A 14,443-nucleotide genomic window follows, 5' to 3' on the forward strand; every position below is an offset into this window, starting at 1 on the left:
AAAAGACACAGAATCCACCACATTAACAGATGAGCAGTGTCAGCACTTAATTACTGTCCTGGTTAATCCAGTGCTGATGACAGGAGGCAGCAGGCAAGGAATATTCTGAGCAAAGGGATACAGAGCCTGAGAGTATGCTTAGGTCACCTCTTAAGAGACAGTCTGCCTTCAGACAGCTCGTTGCACATCTTCTTGTCTGAGCAGCTCAGTATACACAATCCCCTCTCCCTTTTTTTGGTTAAAAACCATCAAAGCCAGGAAAAAAAAAAAAAAAAAAGGAAAAAAAGAGAAAATCCAGCTTATGGCATAAGCACAGCTCTGCCATTTGGAGTAGATAATTATAGAAACACAGACTGGTTTGGGTTGGAAGGGACCTTAAAACTCAGCTTGTTCCAACCCCCTGCACTGAGCAGGGACATTTTCAACTGGAGCAGGTTGCTCAGAGACCCATCCAGCCTGACTGGGAATGTTTCCAGGGATGAGGCATCCACTACTTCTCTGGGCAATCTGTGCCAGGGCCTCACCACCCTCGTCGTAAAAAACTTCTTCCTTATACTTAGCCTTTATCTCCCCTCTTTTAGTTTAAAATCACCATTTCTTGTCCTATTGCAATAGGCCCTATTAAAACCTCTGTCCTCACCTTCCCTTAAACACTGAAGTAAGATCTCCCTGGAGCCTTCTCTTCTCCAGGTGAACACCCCCAGCTCTCCCAGCCTGGCTCCAGAGCAGAGGGGCTCCAGCCCTTGGAGCATCTCTGTGGCCTCCTCTGGACTCTCTACAGTAGCTCTACATCCTTCTGATGCTAGCCCTCAGGGCTGGAGGCAGCTTGGCAGGTGGGGTCTCACCTGAGCGGGGTGGAGGGGCAGAATCCGCCCTCCTCTACTGCCCAGGCTGTGGGATCAGCCCAGGGCACAGGGAGTTTCAGGGCTGGGGCAGTGTCTGTCACTAAATGGGAGATGGTGAATGCTGTGACTGACCATACCCCAGCCAGAAAGCCTCTGGTGCAGCTAACTGCTCTGGAATCACTGAATGGTTGCCCCACGTTAGGCAGGCTGCACATCCAGGCATGTCCCTGTGCCAGCCTCCCTCCACCCTCCCTTCCTTACCTTTCACTATCCACCCGGTGCTTGGCCTGTGGTTTCCCTTTGTCTTTCTGCGGCGCTGGGTCTTCCAGAAAGCTGTGGTCCAGGCTGTCCTCAGGAACAAAGTCCTCCACGTTCTGTACCTTGGCAGGGGCTGCAGGGTGGGGGGGAGTGGCAGCAGCAGGATCTGCATTAGCAACAGGAGTTGTAAAACATGGGCGTCACCACAAGCAAGACAGAAATTGGCTTTTTCCAGATCTGTGCTTCCCAGGGTGGCAGCAGCCATGAGCAGGACCTTGGCTCCACAGTGAGGGAAGAGGAAGGTTATGAACAGGATATAAACCAGCCCAGAGTCGGACATGAAGACACTCACAGATCAGGATAGTGGTTTAGAATGCACCAGGCTGACCCAGCTCTTAGACAGACTGAAAACCTCTCTGGCAAGGGCTGGCTCTGCTCTCCAGGGAATGCTGCAACTGACTGTACCACAGGTTTTATTACACCTGTGCTATGTACACTGCTCCTGGGGGATGTCCCTTCACCATTCTCTTACCTTTTCCAGACTGTTCAGTTCACCCTCTCCTACCCTCTTGCTTTTTTCAGCTGCAACTGTCCAAGGCAGAATTGTTCACACTGTGCTTTTAGACGTCCTGTGTAAACAAAAGCTCAAGAGCTACCTCAAATAGAGACTGACTTTATGTAGTTTATTTGTAGAAACACCTTTACCCATCTTCAAGGTATCAGGATGAAAACTCATTAAATTAGCATAACTGAGAAGCCTGAAGTGATTAACCTTTCCAGAATTTGCAATACTCAATCTTTTTCCTCTGCTCATGCTGCACTTCACATCTAGACTCTTTCCTTTTGGGTAAAACAAGATTTATGTCTTTTTTTCCTAGATTTTGCTCTCCTTAGCACAACTTTCACATCACTTCTGCATACGAACACTACCACTAACGCCACAGAGCAGCATTGGTGTAAGCTAAACCACAGCCATAGGAATTACTACTCGAATACTTCAAAAGAAATCTTAAATAGCAGCTCTCAGAAAAACCAAGTATTACTTGGTAACAGTGATTTTTCAGCTGCTTTCCAGTGAACTGGTCCCTGGGCACATTCCAGTGGAGGGGCAGGCCCGTGGCACATTACTGAAACCTTGCAACACTGACACATCAGCTCTTCCAGGCTGGCTTTCGCAACCACCCCTAAGCATTCCGAGATATCAGTGCTGTAAGTCACAAGCCCAAAACAGCTGACAAGCTAAGAAAGAGTTAAAAAAGAGAAGAAAAAGAAAAACCCCAAACCCAATCACTGTAACACTGGTAGTAGACCACTTGTCTTTTTTTTTTTCTACAGATCAAAATGACAAAGGTTTTTTTTATTGACAAGGAATTTCTAACATCTGCTCCTCTTTGCTTTTTGTTTTGTTTTCTCTGGTTAGGAAGAGTCATAAACAAACCAAAATGGGTGCATTGTGTCATATCTGGGAAGAGGCACAGGATGCAGAACACTGTGTGCAGATCTAAAACCAGACCATTTCAACATCTGAAATTGCAACCCGTGTTCCCAGCACCTCCTCCTTTCTCTCTGTGGGTGTCTCAGGAGCACTGTGAGCCAGTGTGAGAGGGGAGGTATTTCCAAAGGGTGACTCAAACTATGACATGATTTTTAGGCAGTGCCAGCTCTGCAGCTCCAGTTAGCTCCACAAACAAAGTGAATGTGACAGGCAAATTATGGTCCAGATCAGTAAAATTACATGCAACAAACCCTTGATGCCTCAGCCCTGGCACTCTGTCCGGCGGGGTCCGGACCAAGGGCTGTGCTGCTCCGCCGGGTACCAGTGCTGAGGGCTGAGGGCTCCCACCCCCCAGACCTGCTCGGAAGGAGCAGATTTCCCCAGAGGGATCTGCTGCAGAGCCTGGACCTACGTGACCATTTCTGGCTGAATAACCTTTAAACCCAGCACTGTGCTTCTCTCCGTTACACACAGGAGCCCCTCTGGACTGCCACACGTGTGCAAGGATGGCACTTCAAATACCTTCTCTAGCCATTTGTTTTGCTATTAAAGAGGCATTTTTCTCCTGGTAGGAACCTGACATTTTATTTATTTTATTAGTGTCTCCTGTGTGCTCAGGATCTTCCTCTTAAGCATGCCACAGCCACTACCCAGCTGGCTGGGCACAGTCCCCATCCAGCACAGAGACAAACCGAAATGATGATCAGGAGAAAAATAGAGACTGACAGCCCAACTCCCCCTGGACACCTGCTGCACAAACACGGCACCTGTGGCCTTCACACACCTGTCTGTCAGTCTCTCGCAGGGAGAAAATGAAATGGAAACAGTGGAAGGCCCACAGGTCACATCCTGCCTGGACAGGGCAGCCGCACCTACCTGGCTGGGGAGGAGCGGGCTCGGCGGCGGGGGATGTCCCGAAGAGCCGCGCGATGATGCCACGCTTGGGCGGGGGGGCTGCGGCCGGGGGGGCCGCGGGAGCCGCGGCGGGCGCGGGGGGCTGCGGGGCCTCGGGCGCAGGCACTGGAGAGAAGGATGGGGCGGGGTCAGGAGAGATGGTGGAGCTTGTGGCGAGTGGTGGTGGCGGCTGGGGGGTGCCGGGGCTGGAGCTGCCTGTGGATGTGGAGCTCGGAGGTACGATGGGTGACTGGGAGCCAGAGGAGGGGCTCTGCCCGTTCGTTGCTAGTGGTGAGGTGTGTCCTTGACTTCGGGCTTCCATCATTTCCAGGAAGCTGTGGGGAAGATAAATTACAAATATAAGGAATGGCGAATCTCAGAATCCCAGACTGGTTTGGGTTGGAAGGGACTTTAAAGCTCATCTCATTCCAACCCCTACCATGGGCAGGGACACCTTCCACTAGACCAGGTTTCTCCAAGTCCAGTCTGGCCTTGGGCACTTCCAGGGATCCAGGGGCAGCCACAGCTTCTCTGGGCACCCTATGCCAGGGCCTCCCTGCCCTCACAGGGAAGAACTTCTTCCCATCCAACCCTGCCCTCTGCCTGTTTAAAACCATTGTCCCTTGTCCTGTCACTACCTGCCCATAACAAAAGTCCCTCTCCCTCCTTTATACAAGCCCTTTTTATCTGGCTGTGTGCTGAGCTGGGAGAATATGGGTCTGCTTCCAGCTGGGCTTGGGAGGGTACGGATCTGCTTCCAGTGGCACTGTGACTCCCTGGGTCACAATACATCTGGTTTACCCACACGAGCTGCACTCACCCCATCTGCATTGAGGTGTGGAGAATCCCAACCTGCTCTGCACTACTGGATGAAACCTATATTTGCAACACTACTGGGAACTCCCTGAATAGACAGACTATAACAACATGCCAGGGCTTGAAATGAAACCTGAAGTCAGTTGTTGGACATATGTCTCTAAAGCAGTAAGTGCTGTAGAGATGGCACATTTTTAGATTCTGCAGAAGAAATCACAGTGCTCAAGAAAACTGCTACAATAACCTCTTTATCAGCCAAGAATGGATTTGAGAGGAAAATCCTTGAACATCAAAAGAAAAGAGCTGTCCTTAGGACTCAGAAAAGACTGACTGCCATCACCCTTCTCACAGGGTGCAGACCCACATGCAGGCTCTCCCCTGCACACACTCCCCCTCTGTGGGAGGCCCTGGAGCCAAGCAGCGGGAGCTCTGGAGCAGGTTGTGGTCCTGGCTGGGTTCCCAACTGGAAGAACATTAAAGCCTAGACCACTATAGAGAGTGAAAAGCTCTTTCCTTTTCCAAAAGAAACCCAAGCCTAGCCCAAGCCTCCCTCTGCAGCCCACAGTGTCAGCAGCCTGTTTCACAAGCTCTGTGGAAAGAAACGTGGACAGAGCCAAGTTCTTGCCATGAAATAGTCTGAAAATTAGATCTGCCACATACTGCACAGCTGAGAGATTTAGAGAGGACACCCAAAGTGAAGCATCCTGTATCCAGCACATCCCGATCTCGCCTCTCATTTCATCAAGCTTAATGAATTTGTGCATAGAGGCTCTGGGTTCAGCTGGTTCTGCAAGATAGACTTGGTTGTGCTCCAGGCAATGAGAATGTCAAAGGAGAGCCTCCTCTCCCACACAGAGCATGACCTTGTCCTTCAGGGACTTGAGCCAGCCAGAACCTTCCCTGGACTGACTGCTGAGCAGAACGCAAACAGCGGGGGCTAAGAGATTCTAAGCCTCCTTGAGATATCATTTCCTATTTTAAGGCAGTAACCTGATATACTTTTAAGGAACAAAATAATATATTTTGTGACCAGCAGCATCTGGAGCCCTGGGGAACAATAGCCCCAGGAAGCTGTTACTTGAAGTGGAAAACCAGCAGTCCTTCCTAACTAAGTAACTGGCTAAAGTGGAAATCAAGGGCAGCACTAAAAAGCAGAACCAGTGAGGCAATATCAACAGAGAGGAGGACAGGGACAAAATGCAGATAGAACTGGATGATCCCAAGTAACAGAAAGGAAGAAATTCAACAGTACAAACAAAATCGTCATCTACTCAAGGGCGAGGAAAGAAGTATTCCTGTTCCCAGTTCTCCACATGAGAATGGCTGGAAAAGGCTCGCCTCGCTCATTCCAGAAGCCTGGACTCAGGACTGCAATCCCAACCATGCAGGAGCCTGGCTGTCACATGCTGTCTATTGATATCCAACCTACACCTGCCCTGGCACAGCTCCAGCCGTTCCCTGGGTCCTGTCCCTGGTCACAGAGAGCAGAGATTGGTGCTGCCCCTCCACTGTCCCTCGTGACGAAGCTGCAGACTGTCAAGGCACCTACATCAATGCCATGCTGCAGTGGCCTCGCTGATGCTTCCACCAGGGTCTGGGACAAAGATTATGTGCCTATTCCACCCAGAGCCCTGGCTACACCACCATGAGCTCCCAGCAGAGCTGAGCTCAGAGCATGCGATGCAGCATCCAGTCCCCATCCTCCCTCTCCTGGGGCAAGCTGCGCGACAACACGTTCCACTGAAAATGATGCATGGATTTGTCATGCACCAGAGAGAAAACATAAAGGAGTTCAACTCCTGCACTGAGCTCTGTGGAGACTGCATCAGGTTTGTTTGGAAGGTGCACAATACATCACACATGCTGCAGGAACATAATAGTGTGTGCTTAATACATCTCTGTCACCGCACTCCCTTCCTGAGGAGGGGGGCCACGGCTCAGCATCCTCCAGCAGGGTACAGGCGTCTGTGGGGTGGGAAAGGCAAACCAAGGGGTCCTGCAATTCAGCCTCCGTCCAGCAAAGCAAAGGCTCTTTATCCCCAAACCATGTGAATTGCCACAGCCTGAAAAGCTGTTCATGAGCTTTGCCTGCATGGGATGTGCAGCTCCTCGGCTCCACACCACACAGCTGTGTGCTGAATTCTGCCATTCCTCTCCTCCCAGCTTTGATCCAGGGCTTCTGGTGAGCCAAAGACAGGGCAGCTGAACAGCTTTGCTTCGTGGTACTCACTCCTCCCCCTCCCAAGCCCCACTCAGGGTTAAAGACTCCTGCCTCCCAACCGTGAGGAGAGATTAATCCCAGCTGATCTACATGCACCCCGTTCCTGTTTATAGCAACAGCGATCCTGGATGGAAGCCTGCAAGCCTGGGCACTGCTGCACCCAGCAGCCAAGGTACTGCTGCCAGCACTACTTGCTCTCCTGACTGTGCAGGGCTCCCTGACTGACTGTGGGAACACCTAAATCACCAACACTGCACGAAACCAGAAAGCCTCAGGTTGCTGAGTCCCCCAATGAGGCAACTGGCTGACTCAGGTAGGATAAGATGATTGTGCACTGAAGATTTGGGAACAAGGAGACACAAAGAATGTATAGAGTCACTTCAGGATACAGAATATGAAGCTCAAAGAGTACTTAAAGGTGGACTCAACAAAGTACAGGAAACTCTTAACAATACCAGAGTATTTGAAGGTTTACTGTACGTGGTTCAACCAAAGCTGCCCATTTTGGAAACAACCTGCTTTGTTCTGGGAAAGTAGCCAGCTCCAGAGGGAGGGAAGGCTGCGACTACCACCTGTTTCTCCTCTAGAAACACATGAATTTTAAGAGCTGGAGGAAAAAAACCCTGCTACATAACTGAAGTACAAAGAGTGTCATCCTTCCCTCCAGCACAACTAGACTGGGGTGCAACACACATGCAGGCTTTGTCTGCACCTGTGCTCCTGTACCTTTGTCACCTGTGGTGTGTGAAGGGCACAAGAACAGGAGACAGCAAGTTCTTTAGTAGGAAGATACAAATGATTATTTGGGGACAGCACAACACAGATTCTTGCCCCAGCAAGGACAGCTGTGACACGTGTGCTTCACGTCACCTCCATCATCTCCAACCAGACATGTGGGCCAAGCCTTGTGCTGTGACACTGGGGAAATCAGCGTGGTCTGACATTGGTTCTACATGGGCAGCATAAACCAGCTCTGCTGAGTTTTTATAGTCAGATCTTCCGTGAGGGAGGTGGGTGGAAAATCAGCACACATGAAATGCTGCCAGCAAGCTCGCAGTAATTTCCAGGATGGAGGTGTCTAAGCATCCTCCACACTTTGAAAATACTACATAATGCATGAATGCTTTCTCTGGCTTTACACACACTCCTCAGAGGCACAAGTGTGGCTGTTTTGGGAACACACCGGGCCAAACCTGCCATGTGTCTGTTTTTTCTCAGATTCTATACAATCTGTCCATGCTTCGTTCTATCCATCAGTCCTTTGGAAAAGGACTCACTCAAAACCTTACCGTGGAATAAGTAGCTTCATGCCCACACTGGATGTAGCAGACCAGGTCCTACTAAAGCACAGGGTGAACTCACACCTGAGCACCTTTATTCCACTGGGATACAGAGACTGCAAATATACAACATACATCCAGGTGGGTCATCTGCCTTCACCCACAGGGGCTCCTTACTTGCCTTTCAATCCTTCCATTACAGACCAAGTAACAAGTCCAAAACATCCTCAAACTTCTGAATAATTCACTGGTGGTTGGACCTGCTCACAAGAGGAAACTTTTATGCAATTTTAAAGATGAACACGCTCTGTGGGAACAAAAATTCATCAGGGCCTCAGGTTACTGTTGCTCTGCTCCCAGGGCAAACACAAAAACACAAAAGGACTCGTTAGCCTCACAATTCCTAAAATTGTCAGTGCTCGTGTTCATTTAATATTGAAGACAGGAGCAGCCTAAAGCTTTTTGGCTCCTGGTTCTAACATGCTGTGATAAATTGTTCAAGTATATTTCATGTGGCAAGAAAGGCTTTGGGTTATTCTATTAATTGTGAAAATGAAGATTAACTGGCTGTATGACATCAATTTAACTGGGGTTAGTGAGGGTTAGATTTCCACATGCTTGTTTTGGGCTCATTAAAGGTACTGCCCCTGATCCCCCCTAGCCCACGTCCCTGAATGTGGAATCAATGGCCAAGCAGGTTTAATTCCTGCTGTTGTCCTGTTCTCCACCAGACAAAATGGATGCAGCAGGGTAACTCCCTGCTCCATAAAATACAGGACATGCTCCATGTCCCCCACTTCTCTAGCAAGACTGATAGATGACAGGCTTGGATGCACTTAATTCTTAATGCAGCACCCCCAAAAAATGTGACCTAGATGGAGTCCCATTCCAGTACAGGCTGGCTCCCGACCTGTCTGATGACCACAAGGATTCACAGCAAGTGGAGAAGATAAAAGTGGGGCAGGGGAAGAGAAAGCAGGAGTGGGTTTACTTTCCCAGCTGGGAATTCAGCCTGTAGCTGGTGTCATTCCGGACCTGTATTTCCATACAGAGGAGGATACCACAGAACAGCTCCAGCAGCAGCTCCTCCTGCCACAGTGCTGGTGTTACTCAGCACCACAGTCTTCCTGAAATTATGAGCTATGCTCAATGTGAAAAAAACAACCAGGCAAATAAAACCCCAACCCCCCAGCCAATGACTCTGCAGGGACTAAAGCTGTCCCTGCGGGGAACATGTCTCCCCAAAGCAGAGTCCTCGGCAGGGCAGCCCAAATGCCTGTCTGCAGTCACTGGTCTGGCACCCACAGGGTGAGAGGAGACAACCTCAAGTTGTGCCAGGGGAGTTTTAGGTTGAATATTAGGGAAAATCTCTTCACCAAAAGGGCTGTCCAGCCCGGGCATCTTTCTGTGGGGGAATGGGCACACATAATGGGAACATAAACAAATTTTCCTTGAAAACAGAAGATAAGCTGGGTACAATTAAGAATGGATAAATTGAGCAAAATACGTACAAATTCAGAACGTCATAAAAGTCACTGCTGTTTGTTTAACAAGGATTGAAGAACTCAGAAAGGGCTGAAATATTCTTTTAGCAGTACTGAAAATGTGAAGTCCGAAAGCACAGGGAAAGTACCAGAGCCAGAGGTGCGTCAGGCAGCGGGGAGCCTAAACACAGGGAAAGAACTGGAAGCAGAGCGTGTCTCCCACAGGCACAGCCAGGCAGTGGCTGCCCAGGCTGGCTTACGTAAGGCAGAAGAGGCAGCATCGTGTGCCACCTCGTGTTGTCTCTGGGATCCACATTTCGGATCAGTGACGTTTTGTCCTCAGGTCCCCCTCGCTGCAGCAGGAGGAAGAGTTCTTGTTCTCTTTCTGTTCTCACTGAGCCAAATTTAGCACCGGTCATTGTGACAGAGCAGCTACCAGACGTGCACAGGGGTGAATGGAACAACTGAGATGTCCTAGCGCTGTCACCTTGCCTCGCTCCGTGGCCTGATTTTATGGCAGGAGAGCAGGAATGGCCTCTGAGGAAGTGCTGCAGCAGCCACACCATGGACTGTGGCCCCAAATGCCCGTGGTCATCTCCCCTTGCTGTGCAATTTGGGTGACCCACAGCAGAAGTCCCAGTGCTGTCTAAAGTGAAGCAACCAACACAAAGGCCTTGTGGCAGGAGGTGTGACACGTGGGGCCTTGTGACAGGGAGTGTAGCCACTTGGGGGTTGGGCTCCTCTACCAAGTAACAAGCAATAAAAAGGAAAAAGCTAAAGAGGTCTCAAGTTGCACCATGGGAGGTTGAGGTTGGATATTAGGGAAAATTTCTTCATGAAAAGGGCAGTCAGACATTGGAACAGGCTGCCCTGGTAGTGGTGGAGCTACCATCCCTGGAAGTACTTGAAAAACATGTGGATGTGGCACTTGGGGATGTGGTTGGGTGGTGGCTTCGGCAGGACGGGGTTAACAGCTGGACTTGATCTTAGAGGGCTTTTCCAAACCCAACAATTCCACGATTCTGTGATCTGCCAAGGGTCACCAAGTCACACTGCACCAACACACACGGTGGGCACAACAGGGCGAGTGGCAGCAGACAGTGCACCAGGTGCTCACTTGGACACTCACTGATGCAGCACATTAAACACAGTAATCCCAAAATGATGGGCATCTGACAAGCATGGGTGCAAGGACCTGCCCAAGCCCTAGTAACAAGCACTGCAGACCTGCCTCACCACTGCAAGCTCTGATTCCCAGCACACACTGTTGTGTCCACATGTACTCTGCTTCACAGCCCGAACTGTTTACTAAGGTTGAAACTTTATCCAAACCTGGGTTCTCTGACATAGGAATGTGAGCATTTCTTTAAATTGGGTCTCTGGCTACAAAACTCAAGCTTGGAGACATCCTGCAGGGATAAAAACTGAGCGTAGGAAGTGCATACCTTTCAACTCCGGGGATGAAGTAACCCCTTTGCAGCTCATCTGTCTCACAGAGGTGCCACTCAAACTAACAGACTCTCTGCTTCTACCTGGGGTACAGAGAAAAACCTTAAAAACCCTAAAACCAGCACTCTTAGTCAGTGTGATCAAAGTACTGAGACATGACACTGCCTGGTGCTTTTCTTTTGGGATTTGTGCCACTAGCCAGGAAGCACCAGGGGTATTTTAAAGCCCTTTCTTAAAAGAAGTGTTATTTTCTGAAAGTGAAGAACTTTGGTCTCAGTACAGATATGAACGTGCAGGAGCTGGCTAGCTGCATAAAGATGTCACTTTATTTGCTAAACCAGAATCCTACAGAAAAGTCCTGCTTTTAATATTTTAGCAACTCCTCTTTTGTCAGGCTCTCATATTTCTGAGGTCATGTTAAGCTAATTCTGCAGCCTGACAGTGCCGACAGCCTCCCAGCATGGCAGTGTGGTCACACTGGATGGGACGATCCAGTCTAATGCCTGTTGGTAGAACTAGGAGGTCTGGTCACCCTTCCACCACTACCACACTGCTGCTGCCACTTTTAAGATCTAAGATCTCTTCTCAGATGCTTCTCAGAGCTAGCCCAACACACACTAACCCAGAGGTAGATATGGCAGAAGATGGTTCTCACAGCTACAGAATCCCAGTCTGGTCTGGGTTGGATGGGACCTTAAAGCTCATCTCATTCCATGACCCTGCCACAGGCAGGGACACCTTTCACTGGACCAGGCTGCTCCAAGCCCCATGCAACCTGTTTTTCTGCTAGATTTGTGAGCTGAAGTAACACATTTGGAATCCCAGCACATGCTAAAGCTGCTGGAAAGGCAAGAGGTGACGAAGCAGCAAGATCCTGCGCTGTGAGTTTGAAACAGCTTTGCCAACTCTTGATTCTATTAAGTATCCTCCCATTACTGAAGCAGTACAAACAAAACTATGGAAAACCATCTGACAGCACAGCCCACACAGCCCAGTCCTTTGAGTAGGGACGTCAAGAGAAGTGCTCAAGGCATGAGGTGACTAACTAGTCCCTGAGGAGTATAACGAGGTGAACGCTCTGGAAACAGCACTGCTTTGTGTCAGTTGGGGTATTTCAATGCTCTCCATGGAAAACATGCTGAACAAGGTTATAGAACTTTATACTTGGTCTGAAAAATGCTTGTCCAAAAGCCTGTGCATGAATATTTCACAATCATTGATTCTAATTTCCAAACAAAGCTGCCTGTAAATAATCTTTTTTTCAATACATTCCGAGGCTGACTTTTCTGGCTTGCACACCACTGCAATAAAGGCCTTGTGGCAGGAATTCACAGACTATGGATTCCTGTTCACTGTGCTACAGGTGCTCTGGCTTTGTGGGGCTAAATCTGGCAAATGCTATTCCAAGCAGCCAAGCACACAGCCAGGACACAGAACAGACACAGGGCAGAGGAACCAGGGGATCCCCAGGTGCATGCTTTACTTCAGGCGATGCCATTCCAAAGCAACATTTTATCCCAAGGTTCCCTAAATGTTACTCGCTAGACCCTTCGACCTGGCCACATGCCACAGCTGGGGCTGCCCAACACTCATGTGACACCCAAAACAGTTAGAAAAGACAGCTCAGTGACATACAGTTCGTAGTTTTGGTCTTCAGTCTCTTGCTGCACTGACAGCTCCTCCAGAGTTGCATCAATATCCAGCTGATTTGTCTCCAGCTGCCGTAGCAACGTCTCCCTCTGAGGAAAGGAAAACAAGCTGGGTCTGAGCAAAGGGTGACTGTAACAGATCTGTGTGCACTGAGATCCCATGTCACCACTCTACCACAGCAACACGTCCAACAGCAGCCCTGGCCCTGATCATGGTGTCCATTTAAATACAGAGTGCTCAGGGAAAGTGAATAAAAAGTAGATAATCCATAAAGTCTGTGTGTAAGAAGCACTTTGTTCTGCGAGCTGTTCTCAGCCATAAATCAATAATGTGTTATTTCAGACACCACATCACCAGTTACATTTGGAGAACGGATTCAGCTCCTGCAGAAATCAGTTGTGCAAACCATTCACTCAGGCCTTTGACTTTCCCTGTGCTAAATCAGCCCCTCTGGGAGCAGCACCCAGCTGATGCAAAGCCTCCCAACAATTTTCTTTTGCTGTCCAGGTAGATGAGTGAGCACAACCTGCCAACTCAGGGCCATTTCAGAAGTCCTTGCCCCTCTGCCTCTAGCTGCTGTCCCACAGAGAGGGGCCAGACACCCTAGTCTAGTTTAAACAGGCAATAAAGTGAGTTGACTGCACTAATGTAACCCCGGGCTGCCCCACTCAGTCCTTCCTTTCCCACATTTCCAACAGAACTCTAACCAAAACCTCAGCTGAGGGGAAGTGCTGGCTTAACAGACTCCCTCCTCCTGACATCCCAGACGGCAGCAAGGAGAGATCAATAACCACAGGCACAGCCAGCTCCCTCATGGGCTGCGGCCCTGCAGGGCTGACACAGCATCCACTCCTGCAGAAACATCATTCCAGATCCCCTGGACAACACTAGAGCTGTCAGGGGTGCAAATCCTGCCCCAGAGCCCCAGCCCCTCTGCTCAGGCACAGCTGGCTGGCACACAGCTGTGCACTGGCCATGCCAGTCAGCTCACCTCCCGAATTTTGGAGTCAAAAGCCACAATGTTCAGTGCCTGAGGGCATCAATTCTCCCTCTCCAGCTGCCTGTGCACTGGGTGGCACAGGAGCAGGGACAGCTTGTGCTGAGCAGGGCTGGTGACTCCCAGCCCTGCACAGTCCCCGTTGGGGCAGGGCTGTGGTGCCACGAGCTGCGTCCCTGCCTAGGCAGGAGGAGATGGCAGAGAAACCCCAGGCTTCCTCCAAACTGCCAAGGTTTTTACTTTGATAACTGCCTTATCCTCCAAGTCCATTTAAGCTTTCCTCTAAGAAATATTTTTGAAGGCTAGCATCAATAACCATGGCGAATTCTTAATTGCCTGTTTGACAACACCTAAACTCACTGCAGAAAGATCCCATCAGACTAAAAGCCCAAAAGGAAATCTATTACATAATTCCCAGAATAAAATCCATCTGAGAAGACAAACATTTGCATGAAGTGATGGTGTTCAGTCTCTACATGCACATGCTGCTGGCATTACAGCTTCATAGAGGTGACAACTTTGAAGCTATCGAGACACTGCACAGATGTGAAGAACAATTAACTAATCTGGCTCATACAAATCCCAGCAAGTGTTGTGTCCTGGGGAATGGTCACAGCACAGCCTGAGCCCCCTACGGAGCAACTGATTTATATCAAATTCTACCATGACTGAAATCAGCAAAAAAGGTTTAAGTAATTTTTATTTTGTACTGTAAGACTAGGTGATTCATCACAGTTGACAACCCGAATTTACTGGAACTGGACAGAGCCCTTCTTGAAATTTAAGGGCTTCTGTGATCATTTAAGCTAATTTTTTGCTTCCAAGGCATTATAGAGTCTTCATGTTTACCTTTGCCATTGTGTTAAGAGCTTGGAGCAATCCCTCTTTTCTTTGCTGAGTAATTTTGATTCATCATATTCAAGTGCTCTCTGCAGATGGGAACTTGACTTTAATTAACATGTATGCATGGAATTATGAAGTCATTAGTTAATGCCAATTCCTTTACTGTGGTTTACAGACAAGAAGGATTCAGCAAAATATGCTATTCATATTT

At 49.2% G+C, this 14,443-nt stretch overlaps 1 protein-coding gene across 1 annotated transcript in view; it reads right to left on the reverse strand.

The window, feature by feature from the left end:
- RABL6 (RAB, member RAS oncogene family like 6) overlaps positions 1–14,443 on the reverse strand; it is a 50,901-nt gene that overhangs the window by 12,619 nt on the left and 23,839 nt on the right. Inside the window, exons 8-10 of the mRNA XM_069031740.1 lie at positions 12,378–12,481; positions 3,475–3,827; positions 1,107–1,269 (exon numbers count right to left, since the gene is read on the reverse strand). Coding sequence (XP_068887841.1) covers positions 1,107–1,269; positions 3,475–3,827; positions 12,378–12,481 — 620 coding nt within the window. The remainder of the gene's footprint in view (positions 1–1,106; positions 1,270–3,474; positions 3,828–12,377; positions 12,482–14,443) is intronic.

The sequence above is a fragment of the Aphelocoma coerulescens genome, chromosome 17 (assembly GCF_041296385.1).
Source record: "Aphelocoma coerulescens isolate FSJ_1873_10779 chromosome 17, UR_Acoe_1.0, whole genome shotgun sequence".
In the NCBI taxonomy this organism is placed as follows: domain Eukaryota; kingdom Metazoa; phylum Chordata; class Aves; order Passeriformes; family Corvidae; genus Aphelocoma; species Aphelocoma coerulescens.